This window comes from Gamsiella multidivaricata (assembly GCF_025024155.1).
Source record: "Gamsiella multidivaricata strain RSA 2152 chromosome Unknown BC939scaffold_52, whole genome shotgun sequence".
Classification (NCBI taxonomy): Eukaryota; Fungi; Mortierellomycota; class Mortierellomycetes; order Mortierellales; family Mortierellaceae; genus Gamsiella; species Gamsiella multidivaricata.
This window is the reverse complement of record NW_026251760.1, coordinates 145,521-165,753: the sequence shown is the minus strand read 5'-3', so window position 1 is coordinate 165,753 and position 20,233 is coordinate 145,521. Positions and strand designations below refer to the sequence as shown.

At 47.2% G+C, this 20,233-nt stretch overlaps 7 protein-coding genes across 7 annotated transcripts; 4 read left to right on the top strand and 3 right to left on the bottom strand.

Moving 5' to 3' along the window:
* Positions 1–3,141: 3,141 nt before the first annotated feature.
* On the top strand, positions 3,142–4,431 carry BC939DRAFT_234490 (uncharacterized protein). Its single transcript, XM_051550895.1, has one exon. It carries the CDS (start codon positions 3,299–3,301, stop codon positions 4,244–4,246), a length of 948 nt encoding a protein of 315 aa, XP_051410118.1. The 5' UTR covers positions 3,142–3,298; the 3' UTR covers positions 4,247–4,431.
* A 1,109-nt stretch (positions 4,432–5,540) lies between these two features.
* On the top strand, positions 5,541–7,790 carry BC939DRAFT_457949 (kinase-like domain-containing protein). The gene is made up of 4 exons (XM_051556537.1): positions 5,541–6,086; positions 6,227–6,490; positions 7,021–7,294; positions 7,433–7,790. The coding sequence occupies exons 1-4, from the start codon at positions 5,572–5,574 to the stop codon at positions 7,634–7,636; spliced, it is 1,257 nt and encodes a 418-aa protein (XP_051410117.1). The 5' UTR covers positions 5,541–5,571; the 3' UTR covers positions 7,637–7,790.
* A 1,339-nt stretch (positions 7,791–9,129) lies between these two features.
* BC939DRAFT_505042 (uncharacterized protein) lies at positions 9,130–9,807 on the bottom strand (the record flags this gene model as incomplete). The annotated part of the gene is made up of 3 exons (XM_051560607.1): positions 9,130–9,144; positions 9,269–9,391; positions 9,754–9,807. 3 exons carry the CDS (start codon positions 9,805–9,807, stop codon positions 9,130–9,132), a joined length of 192 nt encoding a protein of 63 aa, XP_051410116.1.
* Positions 9,808–9,898: 91 nt separating this feature from the next.
* Positions 9,899–11,649, top strand: BC939DRAFT_457942 (ribosomal protein L23/L15e core domain-containing protein). The gene is made up of 3 exons (XM_051556536.1): positions 9,899–10,029; positions 10,578–10,923; positions 11,347–11,649. Exons 1-3 carry the CDS (start codon positions 10,020–10,022, stop codon positions 11,429–11,431), a joined length of 441 nt encoding a protein of 146 aa, XP_051410115.1. The 5' UTR covers positions 9,899–10,019; the 3' UTR covers positions 11,432–11,649.
* Positions 11,650–11,884: 235 nt separating this feature from the next.
* Positions 11,885–13,346, bottom strand: BC939DRAFT_399406 (WD40-repeat-containing domain protein; the record flags this gene model as incomplete). Its single annotated transcript, XM_051552469.1, has 5 exons — positions 11,885–12,166; positions 12,266–12,523; positions 12,630–12,851; positions 12,945–13,106; positions 13,203–13,346. The coding sequence occupies 5 exons, from the start codon at positions 13,344–13,346 to the stop codon at positions 11,885–11,887; spliced, it is 1,068 nt and encodes a 355-aa protein (XP_051410114.1).
* A 2,617-nt stretch (positions 13,347–15,963) lies between these two features.
* BC939DRAFT_457938 (S-adenosyl-L-methionine-dependent methyltransferase) lies at positions 15,964–17,603 on the top strand. Its single transcript, XM_051556535.1, has 4 exons — positions 15,964–16,087; positions 16,251–16,261; positions 16,382–16,537; positions 16,627–17,603. Exons 1-4 carry the CDS (start codon positions 16,021–16,023, stop codon positions 17,392–17,394), a joined length of 1,002 nt encoding a protein of 333 aa, XP_051410113.1. The 5' UTR covers positions 15,964–16,020; the 3' UTR covers positions 17,395–17,603.
* Positions 17,604–17,703: 100 nt separating this feature from the next.
* On the bottom strand, positions 17,704–18,833 carry BC939DRAFT_505038 (Reticulon-domain-containing protein; the record flags this gene model as incomplete). The annotated part of the gene is made up of 4 exons (XM_051560606.1): positions 17,704–17,973; positions 18,074–18,221; positions 18,327–18,561; positions 18,677–18,833. The coding sequence occupies 4 exons, from the start codon at positions 18,831–18,833 to the stop codon at positions 17,704–17,706; spliced, it is 810 nt and encodes a 269-aa protein (XP_051410112.1).
* Positions 18,834–20,233: the final 1,400 nt, after the last annotated feature.

The following is a 20,233-nucleotide window of genomic DNA, read 5'->3' as shown; positions in this document are numbered from 1 at the left end:
TTCGATGTCAGTGTTCAGGCTAATCTTCATCCACAAGAGAAAAAAAAGTTTGCAGAATAGTACAGAGATGGAGGTGTTACTTTTCGATTAATTGTGTCTAGGAATGCTAGCGGATCACATTGTATGTTTGCGGTGGCATTCATCTACGATATACCGAGGACCAAATCTTTGATCGGCCTAAAATTCGGTATGGGTTTTGTGAAAGTTCTCGGGCAAGCTGCTTAACCTGGATCGTTAGCAGATCCTTTATTGGTGGCGCTCCTGAGCCGACCATGCCCATCGCAAGCGAGAGAGGCGTCCTAATGACCGTAAAACCGTACTTTCCATGCAGAAATGTATCAAGTGGATCCATCCGCCTCTCCTTCTTTGAACGGCTGCTGGATACAATATTGCTTTAACGCGCAACGGAAAGAATGATCCTATTGACGCGTTGCACAGCAATTCTTTTTTTGGAACGACGGAGGTTTTTTTTTTTTTTTTTTTTTTTTAGTTCCATTACCGGTGGTGGGTATGCTTGGTTAGCATTGCCAGAGAGTCCTTTCCTGAAATCGCCACCAACTTGTTTTATTGACATATGTGCCTACTTGCTTTTGTCGGCTCACTCTCTACCTCTTTGTTCCTCGTGCCGTCCATTTCGCCACCAATTTCTTGGACCTTTACCTGCTTCTCTCCAGCTAGCTTGCTACAGACCTCCTCTACCTTGTAAGTATGGAAAATGAGCTGGAATACATCGGTATGTTTGGATATCGCTACCTATCTTCCTTTGATAATTACCACGTGTAAGTTCCTGCCTTCATTTCACCGAGCACCGTTCACTGTGCACATTTTGCCCCTACCTTGTAAGTATCCGGCTGATTTGTACACGGCGTTGGACACGTTATCGATCATTCTCTTGCACATGGCATTTTTTCAGCAATCGTGCAGTATGGGCATGGACGTTGACGGGGCATTCCCACTGCTATCAGAGAACGGGCATTGTTTGTCGAAAAAGAATGCAAAACTTTGAGAAGAACGAGTTTTATGCCAACATTTTGTCGGGCTATTTTTTTTTGGGTGCATACACAGCGGGATCTCAAGGCGACACACCAAGATCATCAGTATCGCTCAACATCCTGTACGCAAGATATTAGCCAACTAACAGCGGATCGTACAAGGGAATGGCCTGGGTTTCCTGCATATCAGCTCCATTATCAGATTTAGCCTGGACGCTTTTATTCAGCAAGTCGGTCAACGTCTCTCGGACATCGTCCAGACTCATTGCAGAAGGAATACCACAGAGCCCGTAACCCCTGCTAAATAAAACAACGTCGAGTGGGTGTTAGGCAAAGGTTGCAACATCTTGTCGGGGGTCGGTCTGGAGCAAGGGATCTCCAATGTCTATGGCCAAGTTTCTCTCTTTTTTTTTATTTTTTTATTTTTTTGGGGGGGAGGGGGGGAGAAGGGATAGGCGTTGGTCCCGGTGTAAGGAGTACGGCAGCAACATGGACACTAGGAACCTCGCAGTTGTCATTGGTCTGCTAGGAAGAAGTTTGCTAAGCAACTAAATCGCCCTTTTTTTTTTTCGCCTCTGGGGTTTCCGGATTGGGTAATTACTGCTAGTGTTCACCAGTTGGTTAACTATCGCTTCAACAAGTTGCCAGCAAGTCGTTATCACTGGAGCATAACAGCAAACAGAGGCATGGTAGCTCAATCCTCATGGTCAAAAAACATATCAACAACCGCAAGAGTGGACATGGCGGTCGAGAGGATGATCAATATAGCTGGTCACAGGGGCCAACTAGGAGAAGGTTCTGAGCTTCATCGACCTGTCCAAACAAAAGGCAAGCGGATAAAGCATGGACAAATGACACAAACGCTTTTGAAAAATACTTTTCTGCTGACAGGTTGAAGCAGTCGATCTCAGAGCTGTAAGGGTAGGTGAATTTCGAACGAGCGTCACTTGCTACAAGTATAGGGTTGTAGGCAAGGGCGATCAAGTGCGATGGATGGGACGAAGCAAGAGATAAGGACTACGACACCGGCCACAACATGGTACGAGCCGCCTTTCACTTGATCCAGCACGGAGGATGGGCTCCAGATCTTTCAAGGCCACCCCAACAACAGCAACAGTAAGCCCCGCGTGAACCTTGGCTCATATTTAGATTAGTCGCTATCCCTTGGGGCATGAGGAGGGGGTAAAGTGGATGGATGCAGTGGGAATCGAAACGAAAGAAAACAAGCAGGTTTCTGTCTTCTGGACGTTTGCCCCAACGAACGGAACGGGTGCCTGTCGCATTCTCTGCAGCCGCGTTTCTGTCTGGCATCTGATAGGACGGAGGGAGATACGAAACAGGCAGACCGCTGAAAATACGACACGCGAATATTTTTGCCACCAAAGTGTACGACCACAAGAGAGTGCGAAAATCGTGTGCTGCATCTGCATGCGGACACATACCGTAAGCAGTTGTGGTGCCAGAGGGCGCCTCGATATGCTGATTACCCACTGGAATTGGATCCCGACAACTGGGGTCCAGCGGAGAAGATCCCGTAATTGTTAAGTGTAGATGTGGTCATCGGCTACGATCGATCCCTTCCACCCTCCTTTCCTTTCTCCGTTCTGTATCTCGCGCTGCTCATCCCCCGCTTATCGACGCGTGTATCCTTGACTTGCCCCCTTCCCTCCCTCCCTCCTTCCCTCCTTCCCTCCTTCCCTCCTTCCTTGACCACCACCACCACCGACAACCACCGCCTCCTCCTCCTCTGCGGACACATCCCTTTCATTCCTTTCATTCCTTTTCCTTTACTGTTTGTCTCCCTTGAATATACGCGCTTTTTTTCTTTTTTATTTTGTCATTGTCCCGAAGCGAATCACTTTTTTGCGAAGATTCATCCCACTTCACCCAACGCTCTCATTCAACTTTGTCAAGAAAGAAAAAAAAAACTTTGTTGGCGGGTGGGCAGAACAGAGCACACACGTTACTTTTCCCTACACCCGCTACAATAGCATATCATTTCGTACGCGCACACCCTCTTCTCCTCTCTCTTCTCTCCTTCACTTCTCTCTCCACCCCACACCCCTCTCTCTTCCCTTCTTTTAGCCCACTTTTTCTTTATTATTATTTGTCAACACAGCCTCAAACCAGTCTAAGCAAACACACCCTCCTCCTTCCTTTTTCTTCTTCTCTTTACCCCACACTTGCACACCTCCCCATATCTCACACTCAATTGCTTACATTCAGAGTACACCCTCCTCGCGACACCCACGTACTCTCTCATCCATTCATTCCCTCACACTCACACCGGGCACTCCCGCATTCTCATGAACAACACCAATATGGAACCAGGTGGAATGGCCATGGCATCTCTCAGTCCAATGGACGACGCTGCTCTACGCGCGGAACAGTTTCAGGAACACCAGCTTCGTCTGCAGGAAAAATTCCGGCTGCAGCACCAGCAACAGATGGGGCTCGCTCAGACCAGTGCCCACCCACACGAGCCCGACGGCATGCAACCTTATTACAACTCCCAGGGCCAGCTTACCTATCCAACCTCAAGCCCATGCTACGAGGCCAAACCAAAGTACGGTCTGGGTGATTTTGACCTCCTGGAGACTTTAGGTAAACTGATAGAGGGATCGCTCTTAATTTTTTTTGCCTTTGGTCAATCTTTTCCTTTACTATTGGTCCATCTTTTCCATTTTTTTCTTTTTATTGTTGGCGCGCTTTATTTTTTTTTATTTTATTTTTCTTTGCTGCACTGTTCATTTCTGATGGACGATGCGAGGGGGAACGAGCCAAGATATGAGACATGCATGCCTGCTCATGATGGACAAAAGAATGAAAAAAGGGCGCACGATGAAAGACCAAAAAAGAAATTACACAAAAAGGGCACTGAGCACGCACACACAGTGAAGATGAGATCCATTTGGTGTTGGGTGAGTAGAGTGGGGAAATGGGAGCGCGAGGGTGTCCATGTGTGTGTGTGCAACCTGGCTTTTTTTTTTATAACACTCGGCTCTCAATCCAAACAACACAACAAAAACGGAGGCGTGAGTGTTCTGGTCTTTGCAAAGTCTTTTCGTCTTCCTAAGCATCCGGCAACCAGCAACAAGCACCGGCAGCATGTCCAAACAGCGTTGTGTTGTCCTCCGTCGGATCGATCTGCTGCAGTTTCGATTTGGCGTACGAGCGTGTATGCGTCCTTGTTGTTGTTGCTGCTGGGGGGTTTTTTTTTCGGCATGCGTGTGCGTATGGTTTTTTTTTTTTGAGTTGGGATGCATCGGGGGGTGCACGCAGGAAAACACGATGGACACACTCTCTCTGACCGAGAAGGACACCCATCCATCGGACATGGGGTTGTTAGTCTTTTGCTAGCAGCAAAATAAAGAGAAAGAGTTCGACATACAGTACACATTCCCACCCTATCGCCCCCTTTCCCTTTCCCTTCTTGTTTTTACCACCATTGCCGTCCGTCTTTCTTGAAGAAAACTTTCTTTTTTTTTATAGGAGCAACATGAAATGGAGTAGGAGAAACTGTACAGTGGTGGTGCATGTCCCTTGATCTCTTGACATACTTCCTGGAGGATAAAAAAAAAAAAAAAAGAGGCGAGCAAAAGGGAAAAAGGAAAAGAGCCAGGCATGCGAATTGGTACATGGACTGAAGTCTCGAACTCAGTGGCGGGCGGACTTTGGTGCAGAATGACGCTCAATGATGCCGAGCACAAGCGCGCGGGAAGACGGATTGTCTCTTTCTGGGAAGAATTGGATCTAACCCAGATCAGACCGTCAACTCTCATCACACCTTCCTACCCTCTTTTGCCATCACCGGGCACCACCAGCTCGAGCCATTTGTACCAGCAGCGACATGTTTGACGTGACGATGGTAGCAATTGGGTGATTGGGGAGAGGGGCGAATGTTCCCACTGTGCTTACACATCTATCATTGTCGTTCTGGTCACCGCACCAAGAAGGCCGCACTGTCCTGTTTCAGTCTTGCGGAGTGTCTTTAGTACGCATTCATAAAATACACACACGCGCACTCGCACACAGACACACCCTAAAAACCACATACACATGTACATCAGGGGAATTAATTAGCAAGAGAGAGAACGTGAAGAGAGGCATTTGTCAAGGTGGTCCGCCCAGTCGACTCTATCTCAGAAATAAGGTTGCTGCTCGGGAGGGTGAAGCATTGGGCCTGATCTTTTTAATGTGCAAAAGAGAAGGGGCAGTGAACAAGTGGGACACTTGTTGTTGTTTTTCCCGGCAAGCCAAGAGGCAGGAAGAAGAAGAGGAGGAGGAGGAGGAGGGATCATGCTAAAGCATAACATCGCCATCCTATCCATCTCTTTGCTGCTGTTGCTTCTGGATGGCGTTTTGCGCGCGTGGATTGATATTGGTTACACTTAGGTATATGTTTAGATCCCGGTGTTTTGGGCCCTTCTTCACATGCAATTTTACACACCCCACACCACCATTGCTGCTCTTGCACGAAAAAAAAAAAAAAAAAAAAAAAAAAAAAAAAGGCTGGGTCATCATGGTTCTGGGCAGAGATGGTATTACATTTATTCCCCCTCTTCACCCATTTTTAGAAATGTGCGCCTATGTGTGGTTTGGCACGGTGGTTTTGTCCACAGCTTTTTGGCGTCCCTTTTTATTTGCCTTACGCTGGCACGTTCATTTGCTGTCCTCTTCCTCTCAGGCCCCGTGCAATGATTGCATTCCATTCTTTTTCAGGGGGGGGAAAAGACAGAGTTGTTTGGAGGGAACAATGACAAAAAATAAAGCGGATCTAGTGGTTGAAGAAGAAAGAAAAAACGACCGAGCGCATTATGCACTAACAGGTCCTGGAACTTATCTCTCCCTACCCCTGTTTTCTTGTTATTTTCGTTATCTAACTTCTCTATCGCTCTTTTATCTCTACTGGCTTTGCCGGCTAGGAACGGGCACATTTGGACGTGTGTACTTGACAAAGTTCCGCCATAACCAGACGTTTTATGCAATGAAGGTCCTCAAAAAATCGGAGGTCGTGCGGCTGAAGCAGGTCGAACACATCAATTCCGAAAAGCAGATCCTCTCTCAAGTTCATTTTCCGTTCATCGTCAACCTGTACGTGAAAGGGAGCCTGGGGGATACAGCGCACAAAGCGGGGGAATGCCAATGAAGAAAACAACAACACGCAGGTCCGATCGCTCGTTGTTTCTCACACACAACACGCAATCCTATTCTATACTTTGTTTGTCATACAGGTTCACGACATTTCAGGATGATCGCAATTTATACATGCTCCTGGAATATGTCATTGGAGGCGAGCTCTTCTCTCATCTGCGGAAGGCCGGTCGATTCACGAACGACATGACGAGGTTCTATGCAGCGGAAATCGTACTAGCCATCGAGTACATGCACGAAAGGGACATCATTTACCGCGATCTGAAGCCAGAAAACCTGCTGCTTGACTCTGCAGGACATGTCAAGATCACGGATTTCGGCTTTGCTAAACGGGTAGAAGACAGGTAAGCTTCACGACGAAAGTTATGTACACGCGCCGGTCCTCCTTCTCAATGTTCTGGAGCAGCAACCATGGCGAGGTTGAGCATGTGTTTTATGCTTCATGGACTTTATTTAGGCGGAAGAGCCATGGCTGGCGTCATTGCGCGTTATGCACGCGCATCTAGTTTTTATTTTTGTTGAGATGTGAGCCTACTCTGCGCCCTAAGAACTGGACTGATCGGTCCAGTCGACAACGGATAATGGAGGCATTGGACAGTCGGGATGCTTCGGGAAACAGCTTACGGCATGAGAGTGAGCACCAGCATCTCTACAAAAGCTCGGGGAAAAAGAATTCTTCGGAGCTCTTTTATGCATCATCTTGCCGACACGTCAGGATGGATGCAAGGTGAAACTTTAGTAGCACAGCTGCAGAGACTACAGGAACATCTTCAAGCTTACAGCACCAATCAAGGGTGCATTTCTGAACATGCACGGTCGACTAGAAACTAACGATGGATATCTGCTTCCCGTACCATTCGATTGCGGACACTAGAACGTGGACGTTGTGTGGAACGCCCGAGTACTTGGCGCCAGAGATCATTCAATCAAAAGGACACGGCAAACCAGTTGACTGGTGGGCGCTGGGCATTTTGATCTTTGAGATGCTGGCAGGGTATCCACCGTTCTTTGACGACAATCCCTTTGGTATCTATGAAAAGATTCTGGCCGGAAAGATTTATTTCCCAGCACACATTGATTCGGCAGCGAAGGATTTGATCAAGAAACTGCTTACCGCTGACCGGACCAAGCGCCTAGGGAATCTCAAGGTAAATGATGCCACTCCTACCTAAATGTCCGAGAGATCTGCTTTGTGGTTGCATGCAGATGAAAAAAAATGCACTGTTGCACAAAAGGATCTAATCGTGCTGCATAATATGGCATGTTATCGGTGTCTCCGCAATTAGGGAGGATCGGACGACATTAAGAGCCATAAGTGGTTCAGGGGCGTGGACTGGCAAGGACTGATGGACCGGACGGTAGTTGCACCAATAGTACCGCCCTACGTCCATCCAGGCGACACTGGCAATTTCGAAAAATACCCCGAGGTCGTTGACGAGGATGCAGGGCACATGGGCGACCCATATAGATCGTACTTTGTCAACTTTTGAGGAAACAAAGCGCCAGACATCGAAACGGACTACTGAGGCAGACTTTTTTTATTTTACAACCACCACCACCACCACCACCACCCCATTTTATTCTCCGCATCGATACCACCTCAGTACGCTCCTCCGATCGGTCATTCAATTGACAACGCTATTTTATCGACCCATGCAGCCAGAAGGGACAGACAGCACAATACAAAATGTCCTTTTTTACTCCTCCCTCTTTTCTCACTTCCGCGAACTCGAACGTTTAACAACACTCTAAAAACCGATCGACCGACAGCCTTTTTTTTTCTTTTCTTTTCTTTTTTTTGTTCTTTTTCTCTCTCTCTTTCATTTGTTCAGCATCATCCCATGTAATTTTATCTCTATGAGTACCCCCGCTACGAAAAAGAAATGCAAAAAGGATTAGTGTAAGGGATGCGATCGAACAAGCCCGTGCTACCAATTCATTTTAAGAACCTTGGGGGCTTTGGATCGGAGCAGTTCACTTAAGGGACCCCCAGATCAGCAGCAGAGTTGTGACTATTCGAGAAATACGGATACAAAGCATGTAGCACAGCACAGCGCAACGCAACGCAGCATAGCATACAAAGATTACGGTTTCCTTGCAGGTCCTCTTTGCTGATCCTCTTTGCGACATCCAAGAGCTGGTTCCATAAAAGCGCGCTTCCTATCCTTTTTTTTCTTTTTTTACTTGGCGGTTCAAAAAAAGAAAAAAAAAGAAATAAAGCAATCTTTTTAATATGCCATTTTTTTTTTCGAATTAAAACACCGGAGAAAAAAAAAATGCAGCCGCAATCATAATCATTATTCGACATGCACTTCCTTTCAATCTTTATGCTACGGAAGCCGGGACAAGGAGCAGAGTCCATGGCGCATGAGGGGTTCATGTCACACATGTTTCAAAAGGGATCCAATTTGGGCCCATCCGTTGAACCCAATTATGGCATTGCTTCCATTCAAGATACACTTTTGTAGACTTTGGCACAATTCGCAGACGCGGATGATGAGGGGAGTGGGGGAGGGTCATTTCTTTTTATCATTGTGTATTTATTGGACAAATCGATTATCAAAAAAAAGGTCCTTCGTTCGTTTCCTTTCAAAAGTAACTTGCAGAAAGAAAAAAGAGAGAAAAGAAAAAAAGAGAAAGAATTTCTTCATATCTCAAAAGGATAAATCCAAAGAGTCTGTCGGTCGCGTCCGTCCAATGCTTCCCTGATATTTTTTTTTCTTCAAGCAAAGCTGTGGTAGATAGATCCCAATGGCTCCTCCAAAGAAAAGAAAAATAGTCCTGATGGGTTGTGTAGAAGTTTCTTCCGCAATTGCTCGTCTCCCGTATGCATTTGTCGGGTTCTTTTGATTAATCGATTTCTTCTTCTGTGAATGCTCTGCCGCCTCTATCGTATCGTTTTTTTTTTTATTTTTATTTTTTATTGTTGTTGTTGTTGGTGGTGGTGGTGATGGTGGTGGATATACATCGCGGTCCAGGTCCTTTAGTTCTTGACACCCTGTTACCACCAATGGAAAAAAAAATTCCGAGTGGATGTTAAAAAAACCGTCGATTCAACATATCCTGCTGTTCCGGTGAAGATATAATGATGATGATATAAAAGATGAGAAAGAAAAACTTACACGAGCCATCTTGGTGGCACCGTAGAGGCTTCCGATAAGACCGACGGTCATCAATCCGGCAAAGGCGGTCATGATGAACTTGTCACCACCCTTCTTGAGGTAGATTGGGACGTTGGTGTTGGTCTATGGATATCCAAATTGCAAAAACAAAAAAAAGATATTTGAGTATTTTGATGTGAGAAACCTAAAGGTAGGCGCGTTTTTCATGGTTCTGGAAGAGGTTGGTGGGTATGAGTAAATGTATGACATCGCTTTTTTTTTTTTTTTTTTTTTGGCGTTCAAAGTTAAGAGGCCTGGAAGCGATTTTGGTGGTCCTGTCGGAAGTCGGAAAACGAGCTCGCGTTTGCGTTCACGATCCAGCATCCTTTGTTATCATTATTATCATTGTTTGTCCGATAGCATCTCCGTATAGAACTCCGAAGTCCCGTATACGAAAGTCGAGTGAGGATTGCAAAACAAAAGGGAGTAAGGTCGTTCGCACGTACCTGGTAGAGACGCTGGAGGTGGGGGACAGGGTTGGGGCGGTTAACAAGAGACATGGCTGATTGCTGTGTGCGTTGGGAGTGTTGAAGTGTCGGATGTGATGAATCGATCGGCGAAAAAATACGGAAAGGAGTGGCCAGCCCACTGGTTTTGCTCACGTCACTTGAAAGGTAATTGTCACGTGCGAGACCCCAATGGAAAATTGTATCTTGAAGCGGGTTGCCTGCAGAGGTGAAATCCCCCTCTTTTCTCTAATATCCAAACGAAGATGACCAAAGGTGATTAGAGGGAGAGCTCATCCAACACACTCATCGACCCATCGATCCAATTGCAGCCAGGATACTGATACGGATCGACATAAACTCAACAGGATGTTTGAAGGATTCATCGATGGATGGGCTTATCGTCTTCAATTGCAGTCTCGCCATCGCTCCGCCCTCATCCTTTCATCGAGCCACGCTTTGAAGCAGCAGGTGGTGATCAATGGCAATGGACTAAGGATGGGTGAACGCTAAAGGAGAGGCAGCGTCTGAGTAGAACTACTCAAATTGCTGCCCGAGCGACTGGTCTAGGATCGTCAGAGGCATCAGGAATAGCACAAAAGAAACTGAACTACATCCAGAAACGCTGCTCCACCACCATCCAACCATTAAGATCACACAGGAGAAAAGTCGATGCGCTATGGGAGGAACTTTTGAAACGACCTTTTTTTCTCTTATCAGGAATCAACCTTCCGTCAGACAAGCGCTCAAGATCGCAGGATTATGAAGCACCGAAACTGATCCATCCTCTCTCCGTCTTCCTCATGGATCTGTTCTTGTCGTAGCTGCTTCGGATAAGAACAAGGCTCTCGCCGCCAAGAAGGCTGCCTTGAAGGGTGTCAACGGTCAGAAGGCTCGCAAGATCCGCACCTCGACCACCTTCAACCGCCCCAAGACCCTCAAGCTTGCTCGCAACCCCAAGTATGCCCGCAAGTCTGTCCCTCACGTCCCCCGTTTGGACCAGTACAAGGTCTTGAAGGCTCCCCTCAACACCGAGTCCGCCATGAAGAAGATCGAGGAGAACAACACCCTCGTCTTCCTCGTTGACGTCAAGGCCAACAAGCGCCAGATCAAGGATGCCCTCAAGAAGATGTACGATGTTACCGCCCTCAAGGTCAACACCCTCATCCGGTACGTTCACTCATTTTTCTTCAGTTTCTCTGGCTGTTTTAATATTATGATCCAAATTGGAGCCCGGTGGGAAAAGTCACCGGAGGAAAAGGAATGGACAGGACCGACTTGATTGGAATACACAGGATCCCATTCAGTAGCGCGTCTTTGGTACTTGACAAAGAGCATTACAATATGGAGACCATGGCAACTGAGGCAACATTGTTCGAGCAAATTGACAGTATGCAACCAGGATTGGCCCAAAAAAGATCGATACATCTTCAGCATTACTATTATTATTATTCAGTATTCGCTGTGCTTGAGCATACAATCGGTGTGAATACAGCAACAACACGGACCTTTATCTGAATCCCTTTGGTGTTACAATTGAACCATACCTCTGACCACGCTTTACTTGATTTTTGATTTAATTCGCATCATTAGCCCCGATGGCAACAAGAAGGCCTACATCAAGCTCACCGCTGATGTCGATGCCCTCGATGTCGCCAACAAGATTGGATTCATCTAAATGCGTTCAATAAACCTCTCTGCTGCGCGCGCGACGTTTTCCGTGTTGGCAACTTTGAAATTACACATTTCACATCTGTCATCCCTTTCAACTGTCTTTATCTATCTGTATATCTGCATGTCTGCCGGTTCTGTTCGGCCTTGATTTACTTCTGGGTTTACGTATTTCGTACTTGATCGTACAGCGGGCAAAAAAAAAAAAGAAAGAAAAAAAAGAAAAGAAAAAAGAATGGTACAGTACAAGGAATGCGAGCAAAAAAAAAACAGTAAACCAAAGAAGGGTGTTGTTATACAAAGAATCATTATGTACAAGGACAAAATAGCCAATAATTCGAAGTGGGGTTTCCCACCGGAGAAAATCAGTCGATCATCGCAAGCAAAAAAAAAAAAGAAAAGAAAAGAAAAAAAGAAAAAGATGCAAGGGGCCTAAACGGTGTACATAGCCTTCGCTCTTTTAACGGATTGTCGCGACGACACCAGAGAGTCCATCGTCTTCTCGCCTTTCTGCCCGACTCTTCTGGAAGACGTTCCAGAATCGTAGGGTCTCATCTCCGGCGCCTGTGACAATCGTCTGGCCATCGGGAGACAGGGCCAAGTACAGAACACGATATGAATGTCCGGAAAGTGAAGTGATCTGCTGCATGCTCGGGTATTTCCACACCAACACTTGATTCTGTGAGTATCCATGTGTCGAGACCAGCTCGTTCGTCGTCTTGGACCATGCTAGATTGCATACCTATTAGCGTGTGGCCGTGTAGATAAGGTGATGAATATATATCACTCTCATATAAACAGAGAAAGGGCTGTTCTTTAAAAACCTTACTGGACACATTACCTGCGACCCTGTGTCCGTGGCACCAACAGATACACCGGTAGTTGTGTTCCAAAATCGGATATGTCGATCGGCGGTACCGCCTCCGCTCGCTAGGAGTCCAGACTGGTGTGGGTTCCAATCGATAGCCTTCACAGCTGCATTGTGATCTCTAAACTTGTACAGCGGCCGGAGCGCGTCCCTCTCCCAGACCATCAGTTTGTTGTCGTTGCCTCCACTGGCGAGCTGCGTTCCTGCGCTGTTCCATTTTAGTCCGCAAACCTATCGCAATCAAAAGCGAAGGCATATTTTAATAAATCAGCCCATCTTTGAAAGGCCTGGCAATCATTCTAGAGAGTGTACAATGCAATAGATTTTGATTTTTTACCTCTCCGGTATGGCTCGTCAATTCGTGCTGCCACATCTCGTGCGAACGCACATCGCGGTGATAGATGTGCCGATCGCGACTCCCAGAGGTTAGAATATGATCGTTCCATGCCAAAACACCGACTCGTTGGGTATGACCGGTCATAGTCCGGACTCGCCGACTGTTCTGTACGTCCCAGATTTGAATTAGCCCATTATCTGTACCGACAGCCAAATGCGACCCCTGTATTGTAAAAAAAAACACAAGAATAAGCTGTTAATACGACGATCTTTACGTGAGCATGTCTAAAAGGCGCTATGATGACAACTTCTGTACCATTGAGATCCAGTTGATGGAGGTAACACTGTCATTTTCGCCAAGATCACAGAGTTGAGTGACCTTGCTTGTTAGGGCACTCCAGAGATAGACGCAGCTTCCTAAACCAACTCCCAGCACGTTTTGAGACGACCAATCGACCAGGTTCAGATAGAAGTCATCCTATCGGGAACAATAAAAAAGAAATATTGTTAATAGTGCTTATCGCATGTCCGACATGAAACTGCTGAAATGAAAGCTCATGTGGGGTTTACTTACCCGCAGATCAGGTGCATCCAGGACTTTGAAGGGCACTTTGCTGATCAACCGCGGTGCCTTCTTGGGACTAAGAAGGATATTACGACTCTCCTGCGTCACAACCGTTTGCGCATAGATTTGTCGTGAAGGCGAGTCGAAGGGCATGTTGCCGTTGTTCGCACTTGTCGAGGCGAAAGTAAAGAGTCGACGCGGTGCGCCCATCAGGCTGCTTTCGTGAGTCCCAGGCGTGTTAGTGAGCATTAGTTCGTTGGCAATGACTGTATCGTGGGCTTGATTTTGAGCTTATTGTACGAGCATTAAAACGCGCCGTCATAAATGGAGACGAAGAAAAAGGGTTAAGAGCATATCCTGAAAGGTCGATCAGGGGTCAAGATGTAATTCAATGGACGTACCTGATTTATAGTGATCCGCAACCTGAGAAGCTTGATTAGGAGTGATAGACATGTTCCGTACTCGCTGCCGAGATGGTGTCGAGGGTGTATCTGGTAGCAGTTCAAACTGCTCTGCAAGCGCTCCTTCTCGCTGCGGGATAAACCTATAGGAAGTACTCCACAGATACCTTAGTGTACAATCCTTGCAAAGGATCTTATCTAATTGCCGGTTATTCGTAGAAGACAGTCGACTTACCTGTCGTAGCGCTTCTTTGATGGTGATTTTAGCCCTGGTGACCTTAGTCCTGGTGACCTTAGTCCTGGCGGTAACCCAGAGCCGCCAATGGTCTCGTAATTCGGCTGAGCGCTCGAAGATGGTATATTGGCGCCGGACTTTGCTGCGATGCCTTCTACATTAGACATGTTTTGGTTGGCAATATTCTTTGCGCTGTCAGCGTTGATGTTGATGTTACTGAGGTTGTCGATGTTACCCATGCTGTCACCGGTACCATTATTGCTGATAATGTTGCTACTGATGGCACTGCTACCGCTGATGTTGTTCGCGCTCCCCGATAAAGTGTTGCTCATCATCATCATTTTAGCCTTTTTCACGCCTGTCGAGGTGCTACTTGCCACTACTGCTGTTGTAGCGGTGGTAGTAGGAAGGCCTGCATTGGATGACCGCCTGATGGCGACGCTTGGAGGTGGCACGAGGTTGTTCCCCGCTGACCGACGCGGACTTGCAGCCCTTGCTGCATTTGCTGTCGAGAGCGAGGGTCCGTGACCGAACACACTCCTGCCGATGGTCGGACCCGTCGGTGTTCCTGGCGGCCCACGAGCTCTAGCTGCTCGTACATGGGCAACTGTTGTGCGAATAGCTCCGCCGGCCATCCTGCTGGACTGTGCACCGTTCGTTGAGGTTGGAGAGAGGAGACCGGGTTGATGCGATGGAAGGGCATGGTTATGTCTAGTGGCCGAGTGTTCGTCTGGCGCAGCTGGTGTTGCCGGCTGGGTGCTATCGGACTGTTGCACAGCCTGGACGCGCCTCTTGAACTCGGAATCCATGCTAATGTATAGCGTTGTTAAGTGGTGAGAGAGTTGGTGTGGTTGAAGAGACGGGGTTTATAAGACAAGTGCTTATGCGAGAGTCGAGTGCCGTTTTTTTTTTGCACCCGCTTTATGCTGTCCTGAGTTGGTCTCTGGATAAACACCAGCAGCACAGCTGTTGTCTTGTCGTGGGTCGAGCGTGAAAGACTGAAAGAGAAGGCGGCAGAAGAGAAAAGGAGGAGCTGGAGCTGTGCTTTATGCTATGCTGTTGTACTGTGCTGTGTTGTGTGTGTACATGTGAAGGACGCGTGTGTATTAGGTCGTCAGTCAGCTCGTGCGCCCTGGATTGTTGAATAGTTCGATAATTGGATATTGGCGGTGCGATAGAATAGATTGCCCGATAGAATATAAGATAGATAGAGTAGCTTCGGCTGAGCGGGTGGTGGGTGGGTGGGACGGGTGTGTACGTGCTCAGACTATCGCGGGAATGGGTTATCGGTCTTTTGGTGCGTGTGCGTGGACGTAAAGGAGGCGGCGAACGGCGACTGCTGTTTGGATTTGATTTCGATTGAGATTAACAACAAAAAAGGATGGAGATGGTGGTGAGCTTCGGAGAAAAAGGAAGTGATGAAGATAAGAAAGAGAGAAAGAGAAAGGGAGAGAGGAGAGAGAAAAAGAAGGTTGTGATTGAAAGGGATGAAGGAAGGAAGTTGATGGAGATGGATGAGGGAGTACTTGATGGTCCTTTCGAAAATATACTCTTATTTTTTTTCTCTGTCGCCCTTTCCGTGTCGTTGTTTTTCACCCTGGCAGACATGAAGAGCAACGCTTTGTCCATTACAGGGAAGCCTTCTTGGGAGGAGACGATGATGACCGAACGGGTCCTGGGTGCGGAATCCTCTTTCTTGCTCCCCAATACCCACAAAGAGGACTATGTGGACTCCCCAGGAACCTCATAGATTGCCACCAATATGTTATGAATATGAACATCCACTATTTGCTCGACCACGGTTCGATACCCACAAAAAGCGACCACTTGATGACGAAAAAAAAAAAAAGGCGCCTCTGGCAAATGAAACTCTCTTCCTACCCCAGCACATTGTGCATTCAATGAGAGCTTTTGCAATAAGACTCGGAAATACATGTGCAAGAGCACATGTCATGGCTGTGCAAGTCCCAACCTGGCTCCCCCGTTTGACACAGGACTCTCCCTCACGCCTGGTTCATACCCCTTAAATGATCCTGTAGCCTCTGAGTACGACCCTCTTTGTTGTTGTCCTATCAAATAGTGGCTTAAGCACCTTTTTTTTTTTTTTTTTTTTTCTCTTCGCCTTTTATGGAGTCCAGTCCTCTTGCTCTCTTCACCTCATCCTTCATCAACACTCCTCATCACCTCAACAATGTCGGCCATGGAAGAAGACACACAGACCGCAAAGGACTACTACTTCGATTCGTATGCCCACTTCGGTAAGTTCTATTTGCTCGCACTGAACAATTCTTGGAAAAGCTCAACTGCTGTCAAAACGTCGCTCTCTTCATATGGAAACGAAGGATAAACCTAATGATCGGTACTTCATTTCCCATACTCTACCCTATATTCATTGCGCCCTTTGGTCTACTTCATACACAGGCATTCATGAGGTAAATGTCGGCGCATTATATAGACTGATTCTGTCCTCATCAATGGGTCTAGATATCGTGCACTGTCAATCGGATTGGTCACTGATACTCTTCTGCTCTATTCTCTGTTTTGTGCTCTAGGAAATGTTGAAAGATGAGGTCCGTACCTTGACCTACCGTGCCTCCATTTACCAGAACCGCCACCTTTTCAAGGATAAGATTGTTCTCGATGTTGGATGTGGAACCGGTATTCTTTCCATGTTTGCCGCCAAGGCCGGTGCCAAGATGGTCATTGGTGTATGTATTACCATTTTTTCTGTCAACAGGAACTGCTACTCAGTTAAGGAAATAGCCTGACATGTCTTCCCTTTCCATGCTTTCTACAGGTTGATATGTCCAATATCATTAATAATGCTCGTGAGATCGTCAAAGACAACAAGCTGGATCACATCGTCACCTTGATCCAAGGCAAGATGGAAGAAGTCGTCCTTCCCGTTCAACATGTCGATATTATCATTTCTGAGTGGATGGGCTACTTTTTGCTCTACGAGTCCATGTTGGATACTGTCCTTGTCGCCCGTGACAAGTACCTCGCCCCCGGTGGTCTCATCTTTCCCGACAAGGCTACCATGTACATTGCTGCCATTGAGGACGGTGATTACAAGGATGAGAAGATCGGATACTGGGATAATGTCTATGGATTCGACTACTCATCTATCAAGAAGGTTGCCCTCAAGGAGCCCCTGGTCGATACCGTTGACGCCAAGGCCATTGTCACGACCGAATGTGCTTTCAAGAACATTGATATCTTGACCGTCAAGAAGGAAGATCTGGCCTTTAAGGTTCCTTTCTCCATCACCGCCAAACGTGATGACTATATCCACGCCTTCATCTCGTGGTTCGATATCTGGTTTGATGCCTGCCACAAGCCAGTCCATTTCAGCACCGGTCCATTTGCCAATTACACCCACTGGAAGCAGACCGTCTTTTACACTAAAGACGCCATGACCATTAAGGAGGGTGAGACCATCACTGGAGAACTCACTTGCGCGCCTAACGGCCGCAACCCCAGAGATCTTGACATTGTAATCGACTACGAATTTAGTGGCAAGCAGATGTCACTCAAGGAGAAGAACGAGTACCGAATGTGCTAAGACGGATCCGGCCAGGGCTGATGCTACCTATTATTCTTCGCGTTCACTTTCTCTTCCCTCTTTTCATTTTGTTAATCTCGCTTCTTACTGGACTCTTTAAAGCCATGATATCCATCCCCTCTCTTTCTACCATCCTTCCGAGGACTGGTGGACTGGAGGACGGCGAAGAAATAGTGAGGAAGAGAAGCATCGATTGTACCATACATAAAATTGCATTTCGTCTACATACAATACTTCAAAAAAAGTAACAAAGAGTGCTATTTACATGAATACAGAAGCAGAAAAAAAAGATGCTCAGAGCAATGCCTTTTACTCCGTCTTGATCTCCGACTTCTTCAAAAGACCCTTGCTCTTGGCGAAACCTTCAACCTTGTTCCATTGCTCCTGAGCCATCTGGCGACCCTTCTCAACATGCTCTTGCACCAGCCCATTGGCCTTGGCCACTTGGGCATCGATCAATGTCTGATTATCGATGTACAAACGAGGGACAGCGAACAGCGAGACCAAGATCATGGCCAGGAGTGTGGTCGTCGCAAACCATGTGCGGAGAGTCCAGACTGCGTAGAAGATACCGATATACTAGATACCATGCAAGCAAGCAATTTAGTATTAGTTATGTATCTTAAATCAACAAGCTAATTGTCAAAGATCTTGAGGATGATGGCGTTGTTGTTGTTACCTTCAGACTGCGCTTGTTGTTCTCGATAAGCACGACCTTGGCCAGCTCTGTCAGGACGACATTCAGACCATCTGTCACATAATCAACCCTGCGGTGGAGAGTGTCTGTATCAACATGCACAAACTCGGCGGAACGGGAGTAATATTTTCTAAAAGCGAGGCATCGATTTTTTCAACACGAGTCAGTTAAGATCATGTATGCACGGCATGCAGTGCCTGCAATGTGAGAACATCAAATGCCTTTTTTTTCGTACTCGAGTGGACGGCCGCCGGATTTGTTGGTGACACGGTTGAACGCCAAGAGACCATTGACATAGATAAACGACCCCGAGATGCCCAAGACAAAGAGTCCAGAGACGAGGTTCAACAACGAGACCCATCGGCACAAGAACACGAGCGTCAACGATCCAGCCAGGTGAGCGGCCGAGATGACGGGTCGCTCCCACAAAAGAACGCTTCGTAATTTTGGTGACATATAAGCTGAGTGGTCTATCGATGGCCCATGTATGTATGTATGTATGTATGTATGCGTTTAGTACGATATCTCTTTACGGGACCATGGAGAAGGGGGCCGTTACGGTGAGATATCGAGAAGAATACGTACCAGTGACACCAATCTTGCCCTCGAGGCTGGCCTTTGGCGAGTCGCTGCTGCTTCGCTCGCGAGGAGCAGGTGTGGGATCTGCGGACGCAGGCACGGATGCATGTTCGGAGGGATGATTCACCTCAAGGTAACCCAGGCTGGCGCTGTCTTGGTCCATAGTTGAAGAAGATAGGAGAATATGAGCGAACTGTTGGGGTCAGAGAAAAGGACTTGAAGAGAGTATGGTAAGAGAGAGAAAGGATGGGCCAAATTGAAGAAAGATGAAGATGAAGACAGCTTTTATATCGAATGGAGTTCCGCCACGCTTGGCCTGAGGTCCACATTCCCGGCCAGGACCTTTGGTTTGTCGCATGAAAGCGATGCAAGGCAGATAGACTACATGTACTCCAGAGTTTGTTCCCCAGCGACATCTTTCTCCTCTGCGACTGTTGATGTCGTGTCCATTCCCTTCTGTCCCGAACCCTTTGTGTTGCTGCAGCATAAACATCATTTCGCAGGAGAAAGCGCGATATGGAGGGCGGATGAATCGGGAACAAATCCCTCGTCGCTATCCGCAGGATGGATTGTTGTGCAAAAAAAAAATAAAAAAATCAGGGGCAGCGGGAGGGAGAGAGGCTGGGAAGACCAGCATGGGTAAAAACTACATGTACCGCCATTGTACTCACTCACGCTGCGCGTGCAAGGAAATACTATCGACTGGCATGTGCAGCCGTTGGGGAGGGGTTGCCACTGCAGAATGACCAGTGAGAATCGACAGAATTGGCTGTTTTGGACACGACACCTCTGAGACTCATGATGACTGCAGGCAGATGTTACTATGAGACCGAAGGCACATTGGGAACAGGCATTTGCACCACTGACTTGTAAACGAAGTTCGAGTAGGTCGCATAGACATCTTATCTAGATACATACTCCTAGCTGTACATGAAGGACCATCGAGCGAGTTGTTGAACTGGCAAGCGCCAGCCGTACATGTGCACGTACGTGGATGCAAGGATGCTTATTCTCGAGGCGCCGTCTCCATCACTCTATTCATCTTCAACTGCAATCGTCTGGTCCTCTTTTTTGTGTAATAGTCAGCTGCAAAGTGTATCCAGGCTCCAGCTCCTATTTTTCGCCGCTCTGTTTTCCTTTTCGCTTCGTCCTCTGCCTCCTTGAGCTTTGGATGATGAAGCATCCTTTTTCTTACTATTTTTTTGGGTCTATTCTGCTGAGAAAACACGGAGTATCTAGCCTATCGGAGGATGTGACTACAAACAGACAGAGCGCAGCAATACGAAGCTGCGACCGACCATCGAGGATGCGCCGTACACCAGACGTGTCCTACTTGTCTACCATGTCTTTGGCAAGTCGGTTGTCATCAATGAATCTGATTCGCCTGCCCTGCCCGTTTCCTTTTTCGTTTCGGACGAATACGACGTTAGCACAGCATCTTTTCTAGATCTCTTCAAGCAGTTGACCGCATACCCGCCTCCGCCCACTATCTAATATGCCCGTTACTCGCTTTCATCGCGTACGTCTCATTTACTCATGATCAACCTAACAAAGTTCTTTCTG